Raw genomic sequence first — 27,335 nt, forward strand, 5'->3', positions numbered from 1 at the left:
TTTTTTCTTTCTCTTGTATAATCTCTATCCATACTCAGGTAGAACAGCAAATCACAATAAAGTCAAAATGATGTCAAAATGACGACAAAATGACGATTTTATGTACACAGGAAAAATAAGAATAATTGAAAAATAATTAGAAAAATAAATTTACATTGTTTCTTTTACAAAAAGTAAAATTGTAATCAAATTAAATAATATTCTACAAGGTGTTCAATGTCAAACGTAACAGGCCGAATATCTCAATAACTATAAATGAAATATATCGAAGTTTGGTTTTTTTTAGGTTGTATTGTTTTGAGACGGACAACATTTTGATAAGAAGAATTTGACTTTGGATGAACGTGTCAAGGTAATATATAAAGGTCAAATTTTTTTAAATAGAACTAATTTTTTAAACACCTATACGTTTGTAGCCTTTCTCACGACGAATTCAATGACTATACACACCCAAAGTGATTGGAGGTCAAATGACGGAAAAAACTTTTAGAAAAGAAAAAATATACTTTCCCAATAAGAACAAGAAGTTATAATATACGTATATTTATGGTATTAACGTATAGTATAAACATGATATATTAAACGTATATGACTTGAGTATAATTTTCGTTTCTATGACCGTCTCATATACGTTTTCATATATCAATTTTTATTCGCGTATTAAACGTTATACATATACGAATTAAATTCGAATAATTATTCACCCGACATAAAAAAAATTATTTATTTCGAAATTTTATTACTATTTTTTAACTAAATTTGTTTCTTAAGATGCAGTCCATGATTATAAATATTTTTTTGTATTTGAAAAACACACTTACCTTGGTGGGATTTGAACTCGGGACCTCTCCATCGTGAGCCAACTGCCTTACGTGGTAGACTATTTCTTAATTTGATGTAAACGTTATATATAGTCTACATATGTCATAACCAGCGCAAATATATAATTTTTCAAAAATCATCTTAAGAAACAAATTCAGTTTAAAAAGAGTAATAAAATTTTGAATTGATATGATATAATATTTCTTAATGTCGGGTGAATGTCAGAAACCAGTGCCGGCTCATTATGAAATGTTGTGTTCGTAAATATATTTATGAAAAAGAATGTAATAACGAAAAAGAATATAATTAAAATTGAATAATCGTACCTGGATTATAATCGTATTCTCCAAATGTTTATGTTTTTCATTTCATAAACAATATTTCAACGAATTTGTAATTAGCTGCACAGGATGTGGTATAAAATACGTTTATTATTTGTTAAAAATTGCCGCGGTAAAAGCATATAAATATAATATACGCTCAACCTTTTATTAACGTATTTAAAAAGTATATCATACCTGGATATTAAATCCTATTCCTAAGACGTTATTTAAAGGGATATTTTTTGCAAATTATAAACGTATTAAAAAAACGCTTATTTAAATAGAATATTATATTATTTTTATACGTATTATAAACGTAGATGAAATTCTGGTGTTACATAAACTATTTTTCAACGTATAAAGTACGTTTATTATTTGTTAAAAATTGCCGCGGTGAAAGCATATAAATATAATATACGCTCAACCTTTTATTAACGTATTTAAAAAATATATCATACCTGGATATTAAATCCTATTTCTAAGACGTTATTTAAAGGGATATTTTTTGCAAATTATAAACGTATTAAAAAAACGCTTATTTAAATAGAATATTATATTATTTTTATACGTATTATAAACGTAGATGAAATTCTGGTGTTACATAAACTATTTTCCAACGTATAAAGTACGTTTCGTATTAAACATACGTAGTAAAAACGAGTGTTATAAACGTATATTACACTATCGTATAAAAAACGTTAATTCTATATACGTATATGCCATATACCTATACCAGTTTTATACCATACTTACGTTTAATATACGTATATAAAACGATACTGTTCTTATTGCGTTAATGAAGCAAAGGAGAAATAGACTTTAATAAATCTTGAAATAAGGAAAAAGAAAATTTTATAAAGTAAAAGAATCGAAGTTAATTAAATTCTTTTTCTCTTTGAAAAAAATTCCATTAATCTAAGTGTTCAAAATGTTGTCCTTTTTTCAATAGCTTACATCTATATATGAAGAGCATAAAAAGTTATTTTGGTAATTGTTTAGATGGGGGGGACCACCTTGGATGACCTTGATATTTTAGTATGTTGTCAAGGTCACTCTCCTGAGTGACCTTCTGAAGGTTTTAGCCCGCGCTCGTTATTCGTTAAAAAGTTATTAACAAAAAATGTTTCGAAAATATAGCAGCTATTTTGAGTATTGGAAGGCATAAATGACTAATATGTATACATCGAAATAGTTCACGCATACACTTTCCACGCGAAATGAGGTGCCATATGGGTTCGTGGCGCGCTTTACAAGCTGGTTTACATATATATATATATATATATATATATATATATATATATATATATATATATATCCCTTAAAGCGCACATGGGGTGTAGGATACCCCACTCCGAACTTTGTGCTCTGATAAGTCCCATTAAAATGTCTTTTTCAATAATTTTTTAAACAATGTTAATTTTAAGAAATCGCTATAACTTTTGTTTATCCTTAAAATACATGACTTTAACTTCATTCAGAAATTTTTATGCAATAAAATAGTCAATAGCGTCGTTACAGTACATACTTAAAGACACTGGGGTATCTCATACCCCCAGTGCGCTTTACGTAATTTTTCGGAGGTGTGCGCTTTAAGATATATATATATATTGTATATACATGCTTGGAACGCGTGCTATGCAAAACAAGGTCACTGCTTATTTACATCTAGACGTTGGTGATTTTATAGAAATTGTGATTTTTGTTAAAGCAGAGCACACACACATGTGTGTATGTTCTGCTTTATAGAAGTTGTGATTTTCGTTAAAGCAGGGCACACACACACGTGCGCAAGCGGGAAAGTGTATGCGTGAACTATTTTTCGATGTATATATTAGTCATTTATGCCTTCCAATACTCAAAATATAGCTGCTATATTTTTGAAACATTTTTTGTTAATAACTTTTTAACGAATAACGAGCGCGGGCTAAAACCTTCTGAAGGTCACTCAGGAGAGTGACCTTGACAACATACTAAAATATCAAGATCATCTAAAGTGGTCCCCCCCATCTAAACAATTACCGTCATTTAATTTATTTTAATAAAATTTTTTTTCTTCCTGAGTTTTTCTCTTCCGTCATTTGACCTGCGTCAAATTGGAGAAATTGTTTATGTAAATCCTCCAACTACCAGAGAAAATATGATGGAATAAATACGCGAAGCGTGCCAAATTATTCGAATAATTTCAAGAGGCGAATTACGATCGAAGAGTGCTTAATGATTTTCAACGAAGCAAGCTTTGCAAAGCTTGCATAAATGCAAGAGGGCAACATTTTGAATACTTTGATTAATGGAATTTTCTTTTTCAAAGAGAAAAAATTTTTGTTGACTTCGATTCTTTTACTTTCTTCTTTCTTATTTAAAGTTTTATTAATAAAGTCTATTTTTTCTTTGCTTTGCATTAAAATATATCTTCTTTCTTTTCTAAGTTCTTTTCTTTTGTCATTTACCTCCAATCACCTTGGGTGTATAGTCATTGAATTCGTCGTGAGAATAAGGGCGTAAGTGTTTAAAAAATTAGTTTTATTTTAAAAAATGAATTTGACCTTTATCTTATCTTAATGCGTTCATCCCCAAAGCTCTTTTTATTTAAATTCTTTTTATCAGAATTTGTCCGTCTCGAAACAGTACAACCTAGAAAAAAACCAGACCTCGATATTTCATTTAGTTATCAAAATGTTCGGCGCGTTTGAAATTTAAAATCTTGTATAATATCATATAATCGTTTTGCATACGATTTTTACATTTATATATGATTATATACATTTTTTTCTCATTTCTTCAAACTTAATTTTTTATAAAAATAACAAATTATCAAAATATGTAAAAATTATTCTCTTAATTATTTTAATTCTTTTTCTTATTATTTTTTCTGTATGTGCTAAGAGTCGAGATTATATATATATATATATAAGAAAACATATCGTCAACTATGAATAAACAATTCCGCTTATGACAATAAATAAAGTTTATATAGAAGAGACAAAAAACTATGCAAAAAATGAAACATTCAACAACTATGTAACTTTTTAAATAAACATTGAAACTCATCTGTAAATAATATGTATTTGTGGAAGCCAGTGCCAGTGCCAGGAACAATCGAAGCCAAAAGTGCATATGCAGAAAAATGTCACATAGGCAGTATTATTTATTCGCAGACGATATATGGATATATTTTATATAGAATTTAATATATATTTATACGCGGAATACAGTTTTTATATAAAAAAAATTAACCGAGTATATAACTCCGTCTGAATGCATGTGTTATTATCTAACACGTTTCACTCAGCTCGTAAATTATTATTTAATATTTTAGTCAAGTATTAATAACATGTTATATATGTATATTGTTTTAGTTAAATATTAAAATTATCTTATGTATAATATTCAATGTTCTTTTATTCGAATTCTTGTATAGCACGTGTCTGAATGCGTTATCTTGTTATCATCTGGCGAAAGATACTAAGTTTTTATAGTCTCATCCCTTGTACAAAAAGTATTTCGCTAAATTGCTCTGAGGTACTAAAGATAACAACGCGATATCTCGAAAAGTTTCAGGAAAATTACAAAAAAAGTCGAAAGATCGTGTTAGTCATTTTAAAACAGTTTTGTGTGCAAAGCTGAAATGTGACAAGAATATTATTTTTATAAAATTATTAAATTTTCAGATATTGTGCGACATAACTTCTTCGTGGTATGGATTGTTTATGACTTTATAATAAAAAATTGAATTATTAATCGTGCAATTATTTTATAATTATACAGAAATATTTTTTATTTATCAAGAAACGTTACAATGCTGTTATAAAATTTTTTTTGCAGATATTAATTACAAAGTAAAATAATTATTCTGGAGATTTCGTATTCATTATAGGAATCTCCCATCAAAAATTGTATTCCTACAGTGTAAATGAACTTGGAAGTTGATACAACGTAACATGGCAAAAAGATACTTTATGCGCATTATTGTAAGTGTGTGTTCACGAAGCCTATCTCCTCTTCTCTACATTAATTCAGCCGCCACACCACGCACTTCCCGTTAAACGGGATAGGCGTGACCTAAGCGTACGTAAAAATTCTGTTTTACCACTTGCTTGTTAAGAGGCGAACTTTGCAAGGCACAAATTATATCTTGAAGTAGTGATTTTAGACTAACATTTTATGAAGGATAAAGTAAATGCGAAAAATATAATGAATTATAATTTAAAATAATAAACTATTTTAACAAAATAGGAATTTAATGTTCTCAATAAAAAATATACATTAAAATTATCACATTTAATTTCGTATAAAATTCATGAACCTAGAAATCAAGTGCACTTTTATGAGACCCACTCGTGCATCCAACGCTAGGTGTTACCGACTCATCTTGCTCTCGTTGTGTTGTATCCTCAAATTCGGGCGGCAAATGTAAAACCTATAAAAACGGATAAATATAAAATTTTATATCAACACCAATTTGAAATAAAACAAAACATCAAAATCTACTAACTTCTATGAGGAACTTTTTGCGGCGTAATTTAAATACTAGATCTCTGTATTGCGAACTGCCGTGTGATAAGCCATTTAACGCGCACAATTTCTTAATGTGTAAAAGACCGTGATAATCCTTAAATAATGGATTGATTTCTTTTGCAGACCCCGCAAACGATTCTAATCCAATCGCTATATCCGACAAATGCTCAAGTCTCTCGATAACGTTATCCTGGGAAACATAAACTGTAAGATTAATCACTGTAACAGGAATAAGAAAGTTCTTGATACCTACAGTATTATCGAAATTATTAACTGGTATAGTTAATACGCCGACCGCATAGGATTGTCTTAAAAGTGCTCTGAAGCAATATACAAATTTTAACAGGTCACGATTCGAATCTTTCTCCGTGTCACTAAGCCATAATCTTGATCCCAGAGAATGAATCGCGATTCTTAAAATCTTCGTTTCTTCATCCGGTGCTTCAGAGAGAAAATGTTGTCCATCGCGTAAAGTTCTCTCGATGGTGCACAATAAGTCAGTATATGCAGCGTTCTCAAATTTACTATTCTTATCCAGTGTCATTTCCTCATTATTTTGCCATTGTTTTATGTCAGCACGTTCTAAGAGATCCTGCTGCATCGGTTTTGTGAGATCATAATAATGACCAAATGTCTGACCTTCCGCAGGAGTTGGATCTACCACTTTCATATTCTGATATCGCCAAGCTATTTTCATTGGCTCGTCTACATTATTTGTAGGTTTTGTATGTTTCTCTGAATCGTCTACAACTGCAGGTAATCCCGACACAAGTTGAGAAGGTTGGACATCTTGAGAGGCAATTAATACAGGCTGAGAAATGACTACTCCTTCAGCCATAAAATATTTTAATAAGATTTTAGCATAAAAGCCGTACTTGTCTTCCTCTGCAAATAAACGTTTCATTAAACACACATATATATCAATCGAAGAAAATGGAGCGTTGAGCCGTAACACAAGTGTTGGTGTTCATATATTCTATATTTAAGTAAATTACATGTACATAATATACATATATTCCAACTTAATAAACTGCGTGCCGATTATTTGTCGGATTTGAAACACAGCTATCGTTGGAACATGAATACCGTTCCTTCCCCGGAATTAAATCGACGCGATTTAATTATTTAAAAAACTGTAAAGAATTTATTGCGAAAAATACCTCAGCCAGGATTCGAACCTGGAATCTCCTTCATTCCGTAAAGGGCGTCGTACCAATTCGACTACCGAGGAATGTGGTAATATTTATCACATATATATATGTATGCAATGCTTTTAAATATTTAAAGAAATTTAATTGTATAAATATACATACGAATTAAAAGTATCGAGCCAATAGGTAAACCTCCGCCTATCGTACTGTCTAAGGAAGGTATCCCTGTTGAAATGAGCAACTGTGAATTTCTTAAAGAAGGTTTTGTGCCTGATATAGTTGGCAGTCTAGTTTTAGGTTTTATCTCTCCTGGAATTATCCTTTTTGCATCTGAAGCCATCTAGAATTATCTGAAATACAAATTTTTAAAAATATTAATGTATTGACAATCTGAAACTATGTATAAAATCATATTTCATGCTGCTATTTTTTCCATATTAAAATTCTTCCTTTTTCATTAAGCACATGTTCAAATAAATAAATGTATAATAAGTGCCAAGACAAGGATGTTCAACTATCAATATATTTTATATTAGGGAACTCTTGTACAAGGCACCAGGAAGCTTGTTTTACTTCTGAAAGTGTAGAATATGTATTTAATTTTACATATATCTCACTTGTGATTCTTTTAATGTAAGATAATAATTCATACGTCTCAAATCTCGTGCAAAACGTGTGCTTCAGGTAGACTGAAAAGTTTCAAAACAATTTGAGCGCGCTCTAACTGTTGCACCGTGAAAAAATTTGCCGAAATTTTTCTATGGTTTATAATATTTTTAGAAATTAAATACGAAACTTGACACTTTTTACATGCGATGCCGAAATGACGTTGAGCTCACCGTTTACCACGTGCGCAAGATTCTCACAGGCTTCGAAAACTTGCTAGTGTTCGATCGATCGAGGTACTTTGTGCCTTTACGTCACTGTCGACATAAATTTTTCAACGAGCCGATTACACCGCAATAGTCAATCAAAAGTCATACGTCATCGGATGAATAACTTGTCATGTGTATCGTGCGTCCTCCTCGCGTCGGCGTAGCGCTGACGTCGTAAGTCGCAAGTGCGGAAAACAGCCTGAAAAGACCCAAATTCTTACAACGTGTACACTCTGTAATTAGGAACACGAGGCGTTCAGATTTGTTCAGATTTCAGATTGTTCAGAATCGTTCGGGAGCTCGTGACACGAGGTCTGTTTGCTTCGGACCGACACCTGGCCGCTGCCGCTCGCAGTACCGACGTCCACCGGGCGGTGACGCCACGTTGGGCGAAGGCGATCGGCGGTTGGACGCCGCGCGGTGGTTTGACTGGTTCCCCGCCGCCCATCGGAGGGCGGTTACGTCGCGGCGGCAGCAATTACGGTTCGCCGTTTGAACGGGATGTATGTTCCCGTCGTTGTATGTACATACCCTACTCGCAGTTTCTGTTAATGGCACCGCGAGTTCGCTAGGAACGATCTCGAAGCGCGGCCTCGCACGCGTCTACGTTTCGGTCGTTTCTCGTCGCCGTGGACGATCGCGCGCGAGCATCCGGCGTGACAGCGACATGACGAGCGAGAGGGAGGTGAAGAGGGAATCCGTCTTGGGCGACTTTGCGACGACGCGGAGTGGAGCGGACTGAGGACGCGCAAGTGCGCGCGCGCGCGCGTGCGTGCATACGCAAGAGACGGGGGTTAAAAGTGAGGTTATGTAATTGTTTTGGGGGACGAGATCGCGCGCGGGCGCTCGATGCCACGTGATTTGTCGCGGCGGTCGCGTCGGATCGGTTCATTCGGTTCGTGCCCCGGGGTGTCGGCGCAGTGAAGTGAAGCAAGAAGCAACATCCGCGCGCCGGTGCGCGGTCCAGAGTGCGCGGCGAGAGATCGCGCTGCGCCGCGACTTTCGCGAGTCGCGCTCGGTTGGGAGCCGGCCCGGCGCAGATCGCGCGGATCAGCGCGGATGAATCGCGGAGTGTTACCCGCGGACGTGCGCGCGTTCGCGGCAACCTTCGCTCCAGACCCGTCCAGAAATCGGAGCGATTTCTCGAGATAGTGGCGCCGGGCGCGTTCGAATCGCGAGTACGCGGGAAGAAAGATACAACGATGGAGCGCGGAGACGCGCGAGAAAGAAGACGATAGATCGAGAGAAAGAGACAGAAAGCTGCGTGCAAATTCGTTTCGTGTCGCGCGCGCGAGTGGCGACTGTGGCGAGACTGCCGAGACTGCCGAGACTGGCGACTGGCGAGTGGCGAATGGTTCAAGTGATAGATTCCAAGTGCGCACAAGACCGCGCAAGACAGCGCAGGAGAGTGCAGGAAGAACTCGTGCCCAGCCGAACCGAACGTTGAAAGCACTTTTCCCTTTCTCCCACCCTGCCCTGCTGGCCATCAGTGCCGTCTCGTTCCTTCCCCGTCCTCTCTCCCCTTGGCTCGCGCGCACGCCTTCGCGCCCCCGGCCCCTCGGCCCGCCGGCGTCGCCACGGCGCGCTCCCTTCTCGTTCTGTTCGGCGCGCGGCGTCTCCCTTCCGCGCGCGCCGCGCCGGTGCGGTCGTGCGGTGCCGTTTGACGACCTCTCGCTCCCGCTCCCACCCGCTCTCTTTTCTTCTCTTTCTCCAGACAAGCGGCAGCACGCTGCCCTCGCTCAACTACCTGTTGTGACGTCCAGCGCGCTCGACGCACCGGGCAAATCCGCCGTAAATACTCAGCGTCGCGTCGCCGTTTACTCAGTCTCGCTCCCTCCGACCAAAGACGATCATTCGGCGGTAAACGCGATCGATCGCAAGTGACGATACGTCGAACCCGCCGCGGCGCGGAACCCCGCGCGTCAGGGAAGTTTTTCGTCAGGGAGATTCACGAGCCCCCCCCTCGCGCGGCGGAAGGAGGGGCCCGATTCCCGATTGTGAAACCGCGAAAGTCTCGGGTGTCGCGGGCTCCGTCCTCCCCTCCACCGTCGACCCCAGGCAGGCACCACCGCTGACGAGAGCAGTGCGAGAGGAAGCGAGAGGCGGAGTGAGACGAAGAGAGAGAGAGAGAGGGAGGAGGACAGCACGCGTCCGTAAGATGGACAGAGAAGGAGCGCGCGAGAGAAAGGACTCGAGCGGACTCTTATCGTCGAGTTAGTCGCGCGCGGCGAACCTTCCGTCCCACCGTCTCGTCGAATCTTCCGTTGGCGCGCGCGTTGCCGAGAGTGACAGTCGCGAACTCGTGACCCGAGAGCTTCTTCTTCTTTTTCTTCTTCTGTGATTGGCCTTCAAGCAGTGCTGCTCCAAAAACGGCCAGGACGAACTGACCCGAGAGCTGCCTGCCGATATTTAGAGCTCCGTTGCGTATTGCGTCGGCTGGTGTTGCGGCTGGAAGGAGCGACGTCTTTGGAGCAAACATCTGAATCTAATCTACCTTGTGCATTGGATTAATTGTGACTCGCCATAGAACGTAACTATGAACGCGAGTATGAGCGTGACTGTGAACCCGCGACGGCGAGTGTAGCCGCGATCGTTGCGGTCGTCGCGGAGTTTTGAAATATACGAGGAAGAAGAGCGGGGAGAGAGCCCTCGAGAAGGAGCAAGAGAAAGAAAGAGTGAGAGGAGAGGGAGAGAACGGGCCGTGCGACGACGCGCGCACTATCGCGCACTCGGTCACGTGGATCGGGAAACAAAAGGCGGAACGCGAGCGCGTTCATTGACGAGTCCCGTCGCGTCGATGCCGCGCGCGCCGCGCCGGTGGCATCGCGTTACGTTAGCCCCAACGTTGGCGCGCTCCGCCGTACACATACGGGCGCGTGTGCACGACTCTGGAAATTGAATCGTTCGCGAAACAGCAACAGGCGCATCTCTCCTGTATTTTTTACGTCACCGCGAGTGGAGTGTTGCCTACGAACGACAAGGGGGGAGAGAGACGTTCTATAAAGAAAAGTGCGCCGTTTTCGAGAGAGTCGATCTTGACCGTGGTCAAGCCCGGCCGGCGGGGCCCCGGCGAGAGCGTCACACGCGGCCAGATGCTCCCCTGCGCTCCCCGGAAGTCAGGCACGATCGTCGGGTTCACGCCAGTGGGGTGGATGCGGAGGATGCGCGTCACGCAGACGGCGGCGAAGCCGGTGGTAGAGGACGACGTGGCTGCGCGGTCGGCATCGCGCCTTACGATCGACCACTACGGTGGCAACCATTGAGAACTGGCTTATCCTGCGGTGGATTTAGGGGGCTGTATGGAGGCCGGGGGGCTCCTGCCCCGTCAGCCCCCGCAAGGCCCCCCCGGCACCATCTCCGTGTGCGCGGGCCAGGGCCCGAACGGGCACGCCGGCAACGTCCTCGGCCAATCCGCGGCCGCGATCCACGAGTTGAACGCCAGTCAGCTGGGCATAGCCAGCCAGCAGCAGCTGCACCTGCAGCAACAGCAGCATCAACAGCATCAACAGCAGCAGCAGCATCAACAGCACCAACAACACCAACAACACCAACAACACCAACAGCAGCAACAGCAGCAAATGGGCCAAGCACCCGGCATGGGTGAGGTACTCCCCCCGAAGAGGCAGGCGGTCGTGGACCGCCTGCGACGAAGAATCGAGAGCTATCGCCGCAGACAGACCGACTGCATCCCCAGGTTCGATCAAAGTTTCAATGGGTTGTGCGAGCAGAATATCCAGGACACCATAGCGCTGAAGCAACGCTACCTCGAGAGCAAGGCGAAGCGGCAAGCCAAGAAGACGGACAAGAAGCAGAGCGACCCGATCGGCCTCTCCAACGTTCACATGGTAAGTCTTTTTCGTCTCTTTTACTCTTGCTGCCTTCCTTTTTTTCTTCTTCTCCTCCGTTTTCTTCTTCTTCTTCTTCTTCTTCTTCTTCTTCTTCTTCTACCCGGTTTCATCGCGCCGAGCAGGCGTAGGTGTGCCTACGTCGCTGTGGGAATTCGAACTTGTTACAAAGTCGGCGTTTCTTCGTCCTTCCTTTCCCGCTGGGTCTCTTAGCCCTGGAGATGGAAGCGCGCGCGAGTGACGCTCTTCGCGTTTCGCGGCGACCAAACGTGTCCGATATATATATACTCAGTGTACTACCTACGTCAGGGAAGAAAGAATTCCGAGATTCTCGCGCGAAATTTCGCGGCGAGTCCTCTAGCTTGACATTCGGCAAGTTTACATTTGGATGGTAATTCGATTTTTCTTTCCTCCTGCGAAAAAAATCTCGGACTCGCTCACATTTTCGAGAGTGAGCGCGAAAGAAAAAATATTATCGCAAATATTATCTTTAGATCGATCTTATCGTTTTTTATCCTTCCAAAAGACTCGAGTCACTCGGTCGCACGTAATAACGCTGCATCATCATGTATCTGCTGCATAAAATTGTATAGAAAAAGTTTTTTGGTAGTATTTCCTCCAGACTTTACGCAATCTTAGTGTTTCCTTTACTAAATCTTTGGAAAATGCAAATTGCAACGCAATCTCAAATATATTGGAGATTGTAAGGAAATAAACCTAGTTTGTATCGCGAAAACAGAATTGATCGATCGTATTTTTGGTTTGTCTGCGATAAATTCAATTTCGAAAGTTTCTGGACGTATGTTGTGTCTTTTGGTTAACGGAAACGAGCAGATCAATAAACAGCTATATATCCTTTACATCAATCGATGTTAAAACGGAGTAAACAGTATCTATGGGTGCGTTCGGGAAGACGCTATTAGTGCTATTTGCTTATTTTATCCTTGTTTTACGCCTGATGAGCGATAAAGATAGAATGATGCAATAGCGCTAATAGCGCGCTTCCCGAACGCAGCCTATATCGGAGAGAATATCGGAGTAAACATTATCGATGTAATAGAATATCTCCGAATATTTGAATCTTGATAATGCTAATTTCTAAAGCACCGAATCGTTTTGGTAGCAAATGACACGCTTATCAATCGATAAGCAATTGGGTGAAGATAAGTAATTGGGTGAGGGTTTTATTTTTCAATGCCACGTATTGACCTAGACATCTGTTTGTAAAACTGCTTTTTAGTCGAAAATAGAAAATAATTAGGTCCGAAGTGTTTACAAGATGTGTATATGTGTATTAACATTTAAAAAATATAGATTTTGTACATATAAAATTTAAATATATATAATATACATATATATATATATATTTAAACATTATATATGTATGTGTACAGTAGATTCCGATACAACACAGGTTTATATAACACGAATTCGTATAACACAATGGAAAAATTTTAATATTTGTTTATTTTAAAGAAAAATAAAAAATATTTTACTATTACATCTTTAATATTTATTTTATATTTTTACAATAAACACTCTTACATCTTTTATAAATATGTGTTTCCATATGCATAATCCATATATGTATGTATAATCTATGTGACTCGTATAACACAGATTCATATATAGCACGAAACCGAGCACGGAACACATCTCTCGTGTAATACATCAGGAGTCTACTGTATATACAGGGTGATTCAGGACCTCTGCAACAAACTCTAAGGAATAATAGATCTCGTAGAAAGGATCATTTTTTGTCAAACAATCTATGTTCTTTAACGCGTCGTTTAGGAGCTATGCGACCGTGCAGACAATAAGTTTTATTTAGGTATAACATTTATTACAATTATGAAATAAATTATTTATTTACTGCTTTAAGTATTATATATTTGCAGACAGTTTACAGAAGGTTTTAGGAAAGTATCTACCCTGAACTTGATTGCATTCTGCGCTACAGTTGCTGTGCACAACATGACCTCAAATGTTCGATAGAGTCTGATAATCAATGTTACGATGGTGTCATGAATGCAATCAAATTCAGGGTATACACTTTGAAGACCTTCTGTAAACTGTTTGCAAGTGTACTTGAAATAATAAATGAATAATTTATTATCTTATAATTGTAATAAATGTCACCCAAGACCTGTCTGTGCGTAGCTCCTAAACGAGACGCGTCTCAAAGAACATGAATTGCTTGATAACAAATCATCCTTTCTGCGAGATCTACTATCGTTCCTCAGAGTTTGTTGCAGAAGTCTTCAATCACCCTGTATATATTAACATGGATCTATTAATCAACATTGAGTTTATTATATATGTAGGATATTTACATATAAGATTTGTATATAATTAAGAAAAAAATGTAAATGATTGCCATTTGATCGTGCAAGCGTATAACTAAGCTAAAAAAAGCTTGTTTATGCTTTACTAGGAATCGAATAAAAAACTTCAAATTGTTTTTTAATTTGATCGCGCTAATTAATTGCGCTGCTACTACGTTCGTCAAGAAAATCAATGAATTTAACACGGCGTTGTGAAATCGAGACGGAACAGGTGGACGCGTGGATCGTTAAGGTCGTAGGTCGCGCCCGTGCTAGTTCGCCGTGGGCGTTTCGATTCGAGACGTCCCTGCGTTAACCTTGGCTTTACGTCAATGCAGGGGCGTTCTTACGATCCTCGCCTCGCGTAACGTCATTGTCACGAACGTCTCGCGCAAAATGTTTACGTAGAGACCTTTGCATATCGCGCACCCCCTATGCAAATATTCCGCTCTCTCAAAACAAATCGGATCATTAAAATGAATAACGAATTTTCATGGATAGCCCGGCATGCATTGACGCACACATTTTGCGATATATATAATTAGCCAGGAGTATATTCATGTTTCCGAAAATACAATATATATTTTGTTATTACAATTTGACGCAATTCTGCAATGCGGAACTAACTCTAAAGCCTTACTTTTCTGCTGGAGCAAATTTTACGAAACTTTAGAAATAAAATTCTGGACCAATGTTATCTCATATATTATGATCGAACTATAATCCTCCTCAAATACAATTCCATGTGTCATATACGTTTTTAGAAAACCAGCTGTCCACGATACAAAACAAAAATCAATATATAGAACTAAAAATCACAAAAATATTCTTTATTGCATAACTTGTTGCATAACTGCATTCAATTAGCAAAAATCAGAAGAAATCAAATAATATTCTAATTAAGAAAAGTTTCGAAAAAGTGCTCACTGGGGAAATTGTGGAAGATAATAGTTTTAAAGTAAACATTATTAATATAAAAAAATACGGCTTAAAGATTAACACGTTATATCGAAGCGCAAAAGTTATCGAGAGTACGTATGATGTATGATATTTGCATGATTAATTCATACATGGTATGGATCGATGCACAGTATTTATTAACTTCTGACGACGCATTACAGTTCACCGAATCGATCATTGACAACTGGGATCGCCTTAAGGTACCACTTGAAATAATTTGTTGAAGGCAATTGGCAACTCTCTCTCTCTCTCTCTCTCTCTCTCTCTCTCTCTCTCTCTCTCTCTCTCTCTCTCTCTCTCTCTCTCTCTTTCTCTCGAGTATGACGAAACACGCTGTTTTGTTGGCTGTAATTATTACGTTGTCAACACGTACGGGCATGTGATATTAAGTAATACGTAAATGCGGACGTCACTGGGGGCGCACTTTATAAATGTCGCGTGCGGCGCAAAGATGAACGATAACAACTTCCCCACATCCACAGCGGATGACGTCGGGTCATCGGTGTGCTGTACGTGTAACGTGACGTGTGCACGCCCGTCGTCCAACGAATCGCCATCAGCTATAAAGGTGATAGGTAACGCACTCGCGTCACTCGAAAACTGTTACCAAGTTGATATAATTAACTCGCACGCTCGTAGAAAAGACCCGCTGCCATATATAAAATGCGGAGTGATCGCGGGAACGCGTTTTTATCAATGAACTGAACTTGATGCCGGAAATTCGAAGTGCATTGTAGCTCGCAAGATTTCGCATCCTTGTCGATGCATGTTTGTTTCGTATAATACGGGATTTCATTAATGAACTCTCTATAACACTAGAGAGACGCATCGATTGCTTTAGAAGTGTATTATGTAGAAAGCAATTTCCTTCGTATATCGCCCCCTATTACGTTTATTATTCTTATTAATTTCGCCAATCATGGTTAAATTTTTCACGCTTCTTGTGATATTTTAGCAATTTAAAAAATAACATGTTATTATAAACCTAAAAAATAATAATTTCTTTATTCACGAGTAAAATGTACTCGAATTACGAGCAGAAAAATTATTTTCTTTATCATTATAGACTTTGCAATCATAATTTTTACAAATCTATCTAATTCAGGTATATCTGATTGTGAGATTAATCGATACAACGACGTCATTTTGTCAAAGAATACAGCCGCGCAATCGCGCCACGCGGTTTGGTGCTCCGCTCTCGCGATATCGTCCGATTGATAGCACATTATCACGAACGCGAAACGGAGGGGGTGGCGCGTGAGGTGGGAGAGAATCGACAGGAAACACTACTCGACAGTCTCGACACGATGTAATAGGATCGCCGATAATCGCGCGTACTTGCGCGGCTTCACCTTCTCGGCCCCCCCCCTCTCTCTCTCTCTCTCTCTCTCTCTCTCTCTCTCTCTCTCTCCCCCCCCCTCTCTCTCTCTCTCTCTCTCTTTTCTCGTTCTCTCTCTGGTTCACCGAAGCTACCTCGCGTACGCGCACGTGTCCAGGTCGCGGTGCGTGTAGTTGCGTGCTCCGCGTTCCGCTCATTCATAATCGCAGTGTCGGCGCGCCGCGAACAATGGGGCGCATGAACGGTGGATCACTATGAACGGCGGGGGAAAGCTGTGGGAATCGCGATTTCCGCCGAGAAGCTAACCGCGGTGAACCAGATCCTGAACACGGGCCGCTCCTTCCTTTATTCGGCACTCCCGATCCGCCTGCTCTCGATTTGTTTCGTCGAATCTTAGGGGAACGATTTATGCGATTACATAGATCTATTGTTGAGAGATAGATTCAGTAACGATAATACGCGATAATACGATAATGAATCATAAAATTTGATTCGTTTTAAGCAAGCAAGAAACCTCAAAATACAATAACATGAAAAAGACATTTCCGCATTAAATTTTATTGTCACTCTTCGAATTCCTTAAATAATAGTCTGTGATTTTTTTGTAATATGTAGAAAATATTACAAGAAAAATGTAACGACTGTCCGAAATAATATTGTTATTCACGTGAGAATAGAAAAGGAGCATGCATAATTTATTATTATGGGGAATTACATCACGAAATTATATCAGACTATTCACAACCGGAAGGATACGATTTCTATCTGGTATATAATTTTTATCTAGACAGTTATCTATATGATATTACGGTTTCACGAGAATTTCGTTTACGAGAATTATTAATAATATATTGATTTTATCACACACACACACACACACACACACACACACACACACACACACACACACACACACACACACACACACACACACACACACACACACACACACACACACACACACACACACCCACCCCCACACACACCCCCCCACCCCCACACACCCCCCCACCCACCCACACACACACACACACACACACACACACACACACACACACACACACACACACACACACACAAAGCCCAATTAACGGTTCACATTTTAACACGAAGTTGTACACTATCATACACATTTAGAAAATATTGAGAAAATTATTCGTCTATTTTAAGTAATATTTACGTTCTTACATTGGTACTCGGAGTTTATCAAACTTAAATAACACTTGAGTCACTTTAATCATGTGAGCGGAAGATAATTTAAGCCACGCTGCCCTAATTAATATCTCGCACGTAAAATACAAGTGAAATTGTTCCTGGTAATTGTTAAATTTATCTTAATATTTCCTGAAATACTATAAAAAGAAAATGACTTAAATATTTGGTAATTGTTAAATCTATCTTAATATTTCTCGTGAAAAGAAATGCTGCAAAAAGAAAACTACAAATAGTTTTACACGTGTCTCAAGCAACGAAATAAATTCTTAACGACCTGCACAATAAATGCGCGATCTGCACAAAATCGTTTTGTCGTTTACTCGTGTCCCGTCCTTATTCAAAGCCGCGAATGACACGTGTCGGACGTCAGGGTTGCGGCTCGCGACAAGGATGTCACTCCGACTAGATCGTCAGCGGTGCTCAATCGCGGCGATGCGGTCATACGGGGACGATCGCGCGCGACCGAGCGATCGGTTGCGGTGTTGCACGAGGGAAACTCGAGGTTATTTGTTCGAGTTCATTCTTATCCTACCTCGGGAATGAGTCACTTGCCGAGCGGCGAACGAGACCGACGAGATCAGTCGCAGTGGCACTCATCCTAGCAAACGAGACACCGTTGTTTTGATCGAGCGACTTTTGCCTCGAAGGTGCTCAATTCTGGCAATTGATAATTTTACAATAGCTACATCTCATTACGGAATATCATATATAAAATGCGTAATATACTACAAAAAGGCGTGATATCCGCTCAAAATTACCTTTTTTAAAAAAAGGTAAAAAAAAGGCGCCAAGTACACGTATAGTAGTGTATATGTTGTTACCTAAAAAAAAAGAAAGTGGTAGTATTATACCTCGAAAAAACCTAAGTAACAAGTGGTAGATCTTTATATCTCGAAAAATCTCGAAAAAATCTAAGCAGTAGTATCTTTATTTTCGAAAAATTATAACCCAAGTGATACACGTCACAAAATTATGTTACCTTATCAAAAAGAAGAGTCGCGCTTCAAGTGATCTATTACCATTACAAAAAAGAAATGATATCTCTTTAAATTAGAGCGCCAATTACAGAGAGAACATGTATATTGCCTCAAAAAATAATTGTTGCACTACTTTGAAAAATCTTTACATTGTGTCAATTAGAAAAGAATGTATGATAACAATTTTATAAGATTAAAAAATTTTATTTAAATTTAACAAGGGAATACAAGATATTTAAATACAAAGTTTACATGTGTATTTTTTAATGGTCACAAAGAATTACAGAGGTAACAGTACAAAATACAAATATTTTATTAAAATATTTAATCCAACGAGGGAATACAATTTGTATTTAAATATAAAGTTTATATATGTATTTTTCAATAGAATAAAAGATTTAATCACAAAGAATTACAGAGGTAACAGTACAAAATAAAAATATTTAATTAAAATACATAAATTTTTCTTGTAAAAAAACTTGGCGCTGTTAGTCCTCAAAATTTTAAAAAATATCTTCTCTCTTTCAAAACCTCAAAATTTTAAATAAATATGGACAACAATAAATAAAAATAATTCAGAGAAGAATGCGATGGGAGTAATATTAAATGATTACCAGCGTGGATGTGGGAGTGAATGATATGGGTGTGCGTGACGACGCGGACGGCGGATAATGCGGCTTATAATTAAGTATAGAATAAGTTTATTTATTTATGTAAAATTTTGAGGTCTAACAGCGCCAAGTTTTTTTACAAGAAAAATTTATGTATTTTAATTAAATATTTTTATTTTGTACTGTTACCTCTGTAATTCTTTGTGATTAAATCTTTTATTCTATTGAAAAATACATATATAAACTTTATATTTAAATACAAATTGTATTCCCTCGTTGGATTAAATATTTTAATAAAATATTTGTATTTTGTACTGTTACCTCTGTAATTCTTTGTGACCATTAAAAAATACACATGTAAACTTTGTATTTAAATATATTGTATTCCCTTGTTAAATTTAAATAAAATTTTTTAATCTTATAAAATTGTTATCATACATTCTTTTCTAATTGACACATTGTAAAGATTTTTCAAAGTAGTGCAACAATTATTTTTTGAGGCAATATACATGTTCTCTCTGTAATTGGCGCTCTAATTTAAAGAGATATCATTTCTTTTTTGTAATGGTAATAGATCACTTGAAGCGCGACTCTTCCTTTTGATAAGGTAACATAATTTTGTGACGTGTATCACTTGGGTTATAATTTTCCGAAAATAAAGATACTACTGCTTAGATTTTTTCGAGATTTTTCGAGATATAAAGATCTACCACTTGTTACTTAGGTTTTTTCGAGGTATAATACTACCACTTTCTTTTTTTTTTAGGTAACAACATATACACTACTTTACGTGTACTTAGCGCCTTTTTTTTACCTTTTTTTAAAAAAGGTAATTTTGTGCGGATATCACGCCTTTTTGTAGTATATTACGCATTTTATAAACAGTATGTACAGGATAAAGCTATTTGGAGGTATAATACTACCACTTTGTTTTTGTCGAGGTAACAACATAACAGGGTAACAACATAATACATATACACTACTATGCGTGTACTTGGCGCTCTTTTTTACCTTTTTTTTAAAAAGGTAATTTTGTACGGATATCATGCCTTTTTGTAGTGTTACGCATCTTAATCTTATAAACAATATATCTTATAATCTTATAAACAGTATATAATACAAGGTATGAAGCTAAAAATGTTACAGATTATTATTTTTAAAGAAATCAACAATTTAATATTTTGCTTAGTTTTTTTTTAAATCTGTAACCTTTTTAGTTGTATATATGTAGTTATGTATACACCTTGTATATATTTTTCAATTTCAACATAAAACATAATCGCAATAAAGCATGATTAATGTTAATAAGGCGTTAACTGTAAAATTCTTTATTTATTTTTATTTGCGTGTTTTACTGAATGTTGTTCGCAACTGTATATGTACCGATATCTTCAGGATTTTTGATAATTATTTTTACGTCAGACATAATTTTAATTCATCCAATTTTTATTATGTCTAGACATAATTTTCGTCCAATTTTTATTATGTCTAGACATAATTTTAATTTAGCGATTTTTATTATGTCATGACATAATTTTAATTTTGCCGCTAGGGAAATTTTAAGTCGATTGTTATAAATCAAGCTTGAATTTAATGTCTAGGTGTCCCAGGTTGCCGATGACGAGGTCCACATAGTGCGCTTCGTAGTTTTCGGTGTCTACATGTATTAATACCTCGAATTTGATATCTACGTGTCCTACATTGGGTGCGTTCAGCCGATATTCCGCTAGCCTAGCAATCGTGAGCAGTCGCTCGTTTTCGCTCGTTTCCTCTCTTTTGACCTAATGGATTAAAAGGAGAGGAAACGAGCGAAAACGAGCGACTGCTTACGATTGCTCGGCTAGCGGAGTATCGGCTGAACGCACCCATTCAGATTTAAAGTTATTAATACACCTAGACACCAAAAACTATGAAGCGCACTATGTGGACCTCGTCATCGGCAACCCGGAACACGTAGACATCAAATTCGAGGTATTATTACACCTAGACACCGAAAACTACAGAGCGCGCTATCTGGACCTCGTCATCAGCAACCTGGGACACCTAGACATAAATTTCAAGGTATTAATACACGTAAACACCGAAAACTACGGAGCGCACTATGTGGACCTCGTCATCAGCAACCTGGGACACCTAGACATCAATTAAGGTATTAATACACGTAGACCCCGAAAACTACGGAGTTCACTATCTAGACATCGTCATCGGCAACCTGGAACACTTAGACATCGCATTCAACGTATTATTACACCTGTACACCGAAAACTACAAAGCGCACTATGTGGACCTCGTCATCGGCAACCTGGGACACCTAAACATCGAATTCAAGGTATTAATACACGTAGACACCAAAAATTATGAAGCGCACTATCTGGATCCCGTCATCGGTAACCTGGGATACGTGGACATCAAATCCAAGGTATTAATACACATAGACACCGAAAACTACGGAGCGCACTATGTGGACCTTGTCATCGGCAACCTGGGACACCTAGACATCAAATTTAACGTACGATTACACCTGGACACCGAAAACTATGAAGCGCACTATCTGGACCTCGTCATCGGCAACCTGGGACACGTAGACATCAAATCCAAGGTATTAATACACGTAGACACCGAAAACTACGGAGCGCATTATGTGGACCTTGTCATCGGCAACCTGGGACACTTAGACATCGAATTCAACGTACGATTACACCTGGACACCGAAAACTATGAAGCGCACTATCTGGATCTCGTCATCGGCAACCTGGGACACGTGAACATTGAATTCAAGGTATTAATACACGTAAACACCGAAAACTACGGAGCGCACTATGTGGACCTCGTCATCAGCAACCTGGGACACCTAGACATCAATTAAGGTATTAATACACGTAGACCCCGAAAACTATGGAGCGCACTATGTGGACCTCGTCATCGGCAACCTGGGATATCTAAACATCGAATTCAAGGTATTAATACACGTAGACACCGAAAACTACGGAACTCACTATCTAGACATCATCATCGGCAACCTGGAACACCTAGACATCGCATTCAACATATTATTACACCTGGACACCGAAAACTACGAAGCGCACTATGTGGACCTCGTCATCGGCAACCTGGGACACCTAAACATCGAATTCAACGTACGATTACACCTGGACACCGAAAACTATGAAGCGCACTATCTGGATCCCGTCATCGGAAACCTGGGACACGTGGACATCGAATTCAAGGTATTAATAGACGTAGACACCGAAAACTACGGAGCGCACTATGTGGACTTCGTCATCGGCAACCTGGGACACCTAGACATCGCATTCACCGTACGATTACACCTGGACACCGAAAACTATGAAGCGCACTATCTGGATCCCGTTATCGGCAACCTGGGACACGTGGACATCGAAATCAAGGTATTAATACACGTAGACACCGAAAACTACGGAGCGCACTATGTGGACCTCGTCATCGGCAACCTGGGACACGTGGACATCGAATTCAAGGTATTGATACACGTAGACACCGAAAACTACGGAGCGCACTATGTGGACCTCGTCATCGGCAACCTGGGACACGTAGACATCGAATTCAACGTATTATTACACCTGGACACCGAAAACTATGAAGCGCACTATCTGGACTTCGTCATCGGCCACCTGGGATACCTAGACATCGAATTCAAGCTTGATTCATAAGAATCGACTTAAAAATTCCCTAGCGGCACTTTCTGCCAAGCGTAGAGAATCTTCTTTTCTGTTGACTCAATATATATTATTTATATATATATACCTAATTTTTACCTAAATAGAAATCTTCCTCCTGACCGATAAGTCTATCGACCTAATTTCGAAATACGCGCGCGATATCGAAACTGGCGATACCTGCGCCGCCAGCGTCGAAAAAGTGAAAGTAACGTTTCTGATTATGACGTCATCATATCAGACGTCGGCGTTAGAAGTAGTATCTTAAAAATAAATTTTCACATTTGGACTTTGCGTCGCAATATCTCCGCTCGTAGGGCACGTAGCGGAATATTATGAGAGAAACCCTCCCCCCTAATTGGACCCCAAGCTATCGATCAAGCCTACTTAGAACTTGATCCGTTCACTCGTTATCGAGATCTCAACATCTCGACTACTCGCAACCCGTCGCGTCGCGTAAAAGAGTCACGGTCGGTCTCGCTCCGCGTGTACTTGGCGCGAGACACTACCGTGTCTCTTGATTTTAGCTGTAGAATTTAGGAAAGAGGATTATATGGAGGAGGACTTTAACTACAAAATTTAATTTATAATATCAGTTTTGCAAAATTAATTTAATCTGTTCTCTTTCTCGAGCCGTCTTGGTACAGTTTGTACTCATTGAAGCAAGTTATTCATTCGTGTTTGTTCGCGTTCGCTCGCTCGGTCTGGATCCGGCTTAAGGTGGTCCTTTCGTGAGAACAAGTATTAGATAAGTACCTAAATTTGATATATGTTAAATATACAGTAATAAGGGACATGTGTACTAAAAATCAAGTGAGGTTACCGACACTTTACAAGAAATCTAAATGTGCGTTCGCGGAGCGTGCCATTGTCATTCTATCCTTGTTTACATCTAATGAACGAGAAAGATAGAATGATGCAAATCGCCACGGCCGAGGTTTTCAACGAATAATACATGTACTTAGCGATCAGATGAATACATTATTCATGTCTTAAAATATTCCTTGAAGTTTCCGGATTTCGTACATACCTTGAAAATAAGGGCTTGCCGAATGTTTTGCTCTGATATATGAGGTTAAATAAGTAGTGGATCCAATCGCATATTGCTTTACTCGTACTGTCATGCCTGACCTAACCTAAATCGAGTCCAAACCGCACTACTATTGTGATATTTTTTAATTAGTAAATAATTAAATACGATTAAATCGTGCGTGTAAAATCATGTTATATTATTATAATTATTGGGATGTTGTGTAATGTTTGTCACTATGTTTGTTTTCAATTACCTCATGACGGACTGTTACTTGACTAACTGGGTCCGCGAAAGGACCACCTTAACAAAAATTATTTTTTATATTATTTGTCTAGATAGAATTCTTATACTTCTCTGTAAGATTAGATTCATTAGATTCTAATCCTTTACTTTTCCCAATATGACATGCCGCTTTTATATTTCTATATTTTTAAAATAGTTTTTAAATATTGTCGCGTATATCGAACATGCAATATATTTAATGTCGCGTATTATAACTAGTATAACTTGATATTAAATGATTCAGAAAACAATTTTGAGGTGCATCGTTGTCTTTCGGGTTTGCTTTTAATATTCCAGTCAAGTCTTTTTTCAAAGGCCGGTGCGTGAGCCATAGCACTTGGCTAAGGGTTGATTTATAATAGCCGTAACCGTTGATTTAAGTCGTAATCTTTAAGAAATTGACCAATTACAGTCGATTATTCTTCTCACATTCGACTGTGATTAGTCAATTTTTTAAAGATTACGGCTTAAATCAACGGTTACGGCTATTATAAATCAACCCTTAGTCATTGTATTCGTCGAATTTAATTGTTATTGAATAAAAGAAACTCTGCAAGGAATAAGAGAGATATATTGCGGTATTTTAGTTACACCTTTCGGTCGGGCGAAACGACCGCAAACAGTCACGTCTCGTGCGCCTAATATTGCGCGAAATGGTTGTGAAAGATCTTACCGGCCAAGTGGATAGCAATTTGTTAGGACCAGAGAATTTTTGTTAGCCGTTGTTGCACGCGCGCGCGCACATCCCTTTCCCATCGAGAGTGTTTTCTTTCGAGCCGATCGAGAGAGAACTCAACATTCGTTTCAGCATGGTCATTATGCTGGCCCGACAACTCTTATTACGACCCATTAGTCGAACGCCTACCGACAATTTAGGACACCGTATAGCTCTGAGATATTAGACGTCTCGGTTACTCGTCCCCGTGGTGTCGGCTGAGTCGGCTCGTAAGAATCGAATTTGTTGCACGACGTTTCGCTGTTTTGCCAGAGACCCGGTACGACTGCTAAAAGCTAGGCGGGCCCAACCTTTTTAGACCCGTATTTATCGTCGCATTTCTGCTGAAGAAATTGGCAGAAACCAATTTTCACAGACGCGACACGGTTTAATAAATGGATCTTGAAGCTCAATCTAATAACGTCATATTTGCAATCGCGATACAATCGGAAACTCGAATAAAATCTGTCTTGAAATGCAACAATCCAAGTTCTGTCTTTTTGCGATTTAATAACCGAGCTTTAAGAGATGATCGTTTATGTACATATACGTATTAGTAGTTTTTAAATGTCGTATCACTTGAGTGTTGTATCAAGGAAAACAAAGTATTATTCAAGTAGGTATGCTCTGAAGATACTTAAAAAAACAGCGTTTAACAGTTTGAATAATTTAATCTCGAATTTAATTGTGGAGAAGCGGAATAATTATTATCCACGTATAAAACCCAATTTAAAGTTCAAAAATAAAATTAAAATTTTCACAATATGAATACTATTCTCTCTCTATATATATTTTCTTATATATGGAGGGATAAAAGCGATAGTGGTGTAAGTTAAATTTTTTAAAATATTGACTCGTGTGCATAGATGCAATTTATATATTGTGATTGTATCTATGCACATAAGTCAATATTTTAAAAAATTTGACTTATGCCACTATAACCTCTTCCATATATAAAAATAATTGTCCTGATTGACTGACTGACTGACTGATTGACTGATTGACTAACTAACTGACTAGACTCATCAACGCTCAAACCCCTAAACTTCACTCTAAACCTAAGAACATGAAATTCGGGGAGTATATTCCTTTCATGTCGTAAGCACTTACTAAGAAGGAATTTTTAGAAATTCGACCCCTAAGGGGGCGAAAAGGAGTAAAATGTGTTTTCACTGATTTCTCAATATCTTAGGCCCGATGAGATATCGACTTGGTTTTTGATTTAAAGTAGTTACATACCGTAGCGAAGGTATCAAGCTAGTATATTATATGTGTATACGCTGAATATTAAGGCTCTCCAGGAGTGGTATTCTGTAACTCGTTATGCTGTTGTTATGTGCCCATAACGACAGTTGCGCAGCTTTTTTACCATATAGCATAGTATAGTACCCTCGCAACTGTCGTTACGAACACAACCGACCGCATAACGAGTTACAGAATTGCACTATAGGTACTGGGCTCTTTCCGACATCTTGTGAGATTGTGACACCAGAAGCGAGAAATGACACGCTGAGAATTCGTGCGTGCCCTTTTCAAATAAAAAGATATTTGCATAAAATAACATTTCAGATCATTTTAGCACACTTCAAAAATACTCCGAAGTTTATCCCTTTCCCTTGACAGTTAATAAACAGCCGTAAAATGAATGTAATACGATGCAGGCTTATGCGCTGGCGCTTGACTAACTTTTGTATTACATTTATTTTACGGCTATTTATTAACTTTCAAGGGAAAGGGATAGACTTAACCTAATCTTGGAGTATTTTCGAAGTGTGCTAAAGTGTAATCTTAAGTGTTTTATTTTATGCAAATATTTTTTTATTTAAAAATGGTACGCACAAATTCTTAACGTGTCAATTCTCAACATTTCTCACTTCTGACATCACAATCTTACAAAATATCGAAAAGAACCCAGGAGCCTTAATGTTACATAATCATTTTCTTGTATTACATATTATTTAATAAGGCAGCGTCATTGCGTTTTTTTGTTACAAATCACGAACTCGATAAAGATATACATATAGTGAAATAATGCCGTATTAATATAATATCGAATCTAATATTCATCTGAGGGAGTGTAAGTTTATATTCGTCTTGAAGATAAACTTCTCAGAAAATTATGAAAATTATTTTATTTAGATCGCTAGTTATTTCCCAATTTCTTTTACGTCTTTAGAAGAATGAAATCTAATGATGATAAATAAAAAAAGAGAATAAGACTAAATTACGGCAGAAAAGATCGAAATGTTCTTCGAGTCGCGATATTTTCATTAAACTTTTTCGAACGTTATTTCAGACAATGCTATCGAAACTAGTCACGATACGGAGCGCGAGACGCGCGATAGTACAATTAATTCGCCGAAATCAGCTTGAGACGCACGCAACAGAATATTTGGAGCACACATTCAGTTTATAATATATTAAATATTTCGGGACGGGGTGTGAGACGGTGAATCGCGCGCGGCACACGACGCTCGGCGTTTGTTTTCGCGGCGTATGGCGCGCTGTTTGTGTACACAAGGTCGCCGCCCCTACCATTCGTATGCCGACACTCGACACAGGCTCACAGGCTCACAGGCAACCAGCCGCGCGCGCGAGCCGCTTTAGCCGCTCCGTCAGCTCCGTGCGTCCGTAGTGTTATTATCCCTCGGAA

General features: G+C 38.7%; 2 protein-coding genes across 3 annotated transcripts; one reads left to right on the forward strand and one right to left on the reverse strand.

Moving 5' to 3' along the window:
* Window positions 1–4,928: 4,928 nt before the first annotated feature.
* On the reverse strand, window positions 4,929–8,354 carry Elp4 (Elongator complex protein 4). Of its 2 annotated transcripts, XM_077406386.1 has the most exons (6): window positions 8,218–8,354; window positions 7,651–7,885; window positions 6,974–7,161; window positions 5,914–6,545; window positions 5,638–5,850; window positions 4,931–5,562 (listed from the first exon to the last, which is right to left on the reverse strand). In XM_077406386.1, exons 3-6 carry the CDS (start codon window positions 7,149–7,151, stop codon window positions 5,449–5,451), a joined length of 1,137 nt encoding a protein of 378 aa, XP_077262512.1. In that variant the 5' UTR covers window positions 7,152–7,161; window positions 7,651–7,885; window positions 8,218–8,354; the 3' UTR covers window positions 4,931–5,448. The 2 variants fall into 2 exon arrangements, with proteins under 2 accessions (XP_077262513.1, XP_077262512.1); XM_077406387.1 differs by lacking the exons at window positions 7,651–7,885; window positions 8,218–8,354 and adding an exon at window positions 7,464–7,621 and having other exon boundaries at window positions 4,929–5,562.
* Window positions 8,355–8,559: 205 nt separating this feature from the next.
* Window positions 8,560–11,744, forward strand: LOC143897583 (uncharacterized). The gene has a single exon (XM_077406392.1). The coding sequence runs from the start codon at window positions 10,986–10,988 to the stop codon at window positions 11,742–11,744; it is 759 nt and encodes a 252-aa protein (XP_077262518.1). The 5' UTR covers window positions 8,560–10,985.
* The last annotated feature ends 15,591 nt before the right edge of the window (window positions 11,745–27,335 follow it).

This window comes from Temnothorax americanus, unplaced genomic scaffold (assembly GCF_048541705.1).
Source record: "Temnothorax americanus isolate GAGA-0224 unplaced genomic scaffold, ASM4854170v1 Scaffold201, whole genome shotgun sequence".
Taxonomy (NCBI): Eukaryota; Metazoa; Arthropoda; class Insecta; order Hymenoptera; family Formicidae; genus Temnothorax; species Temnothorax americanus.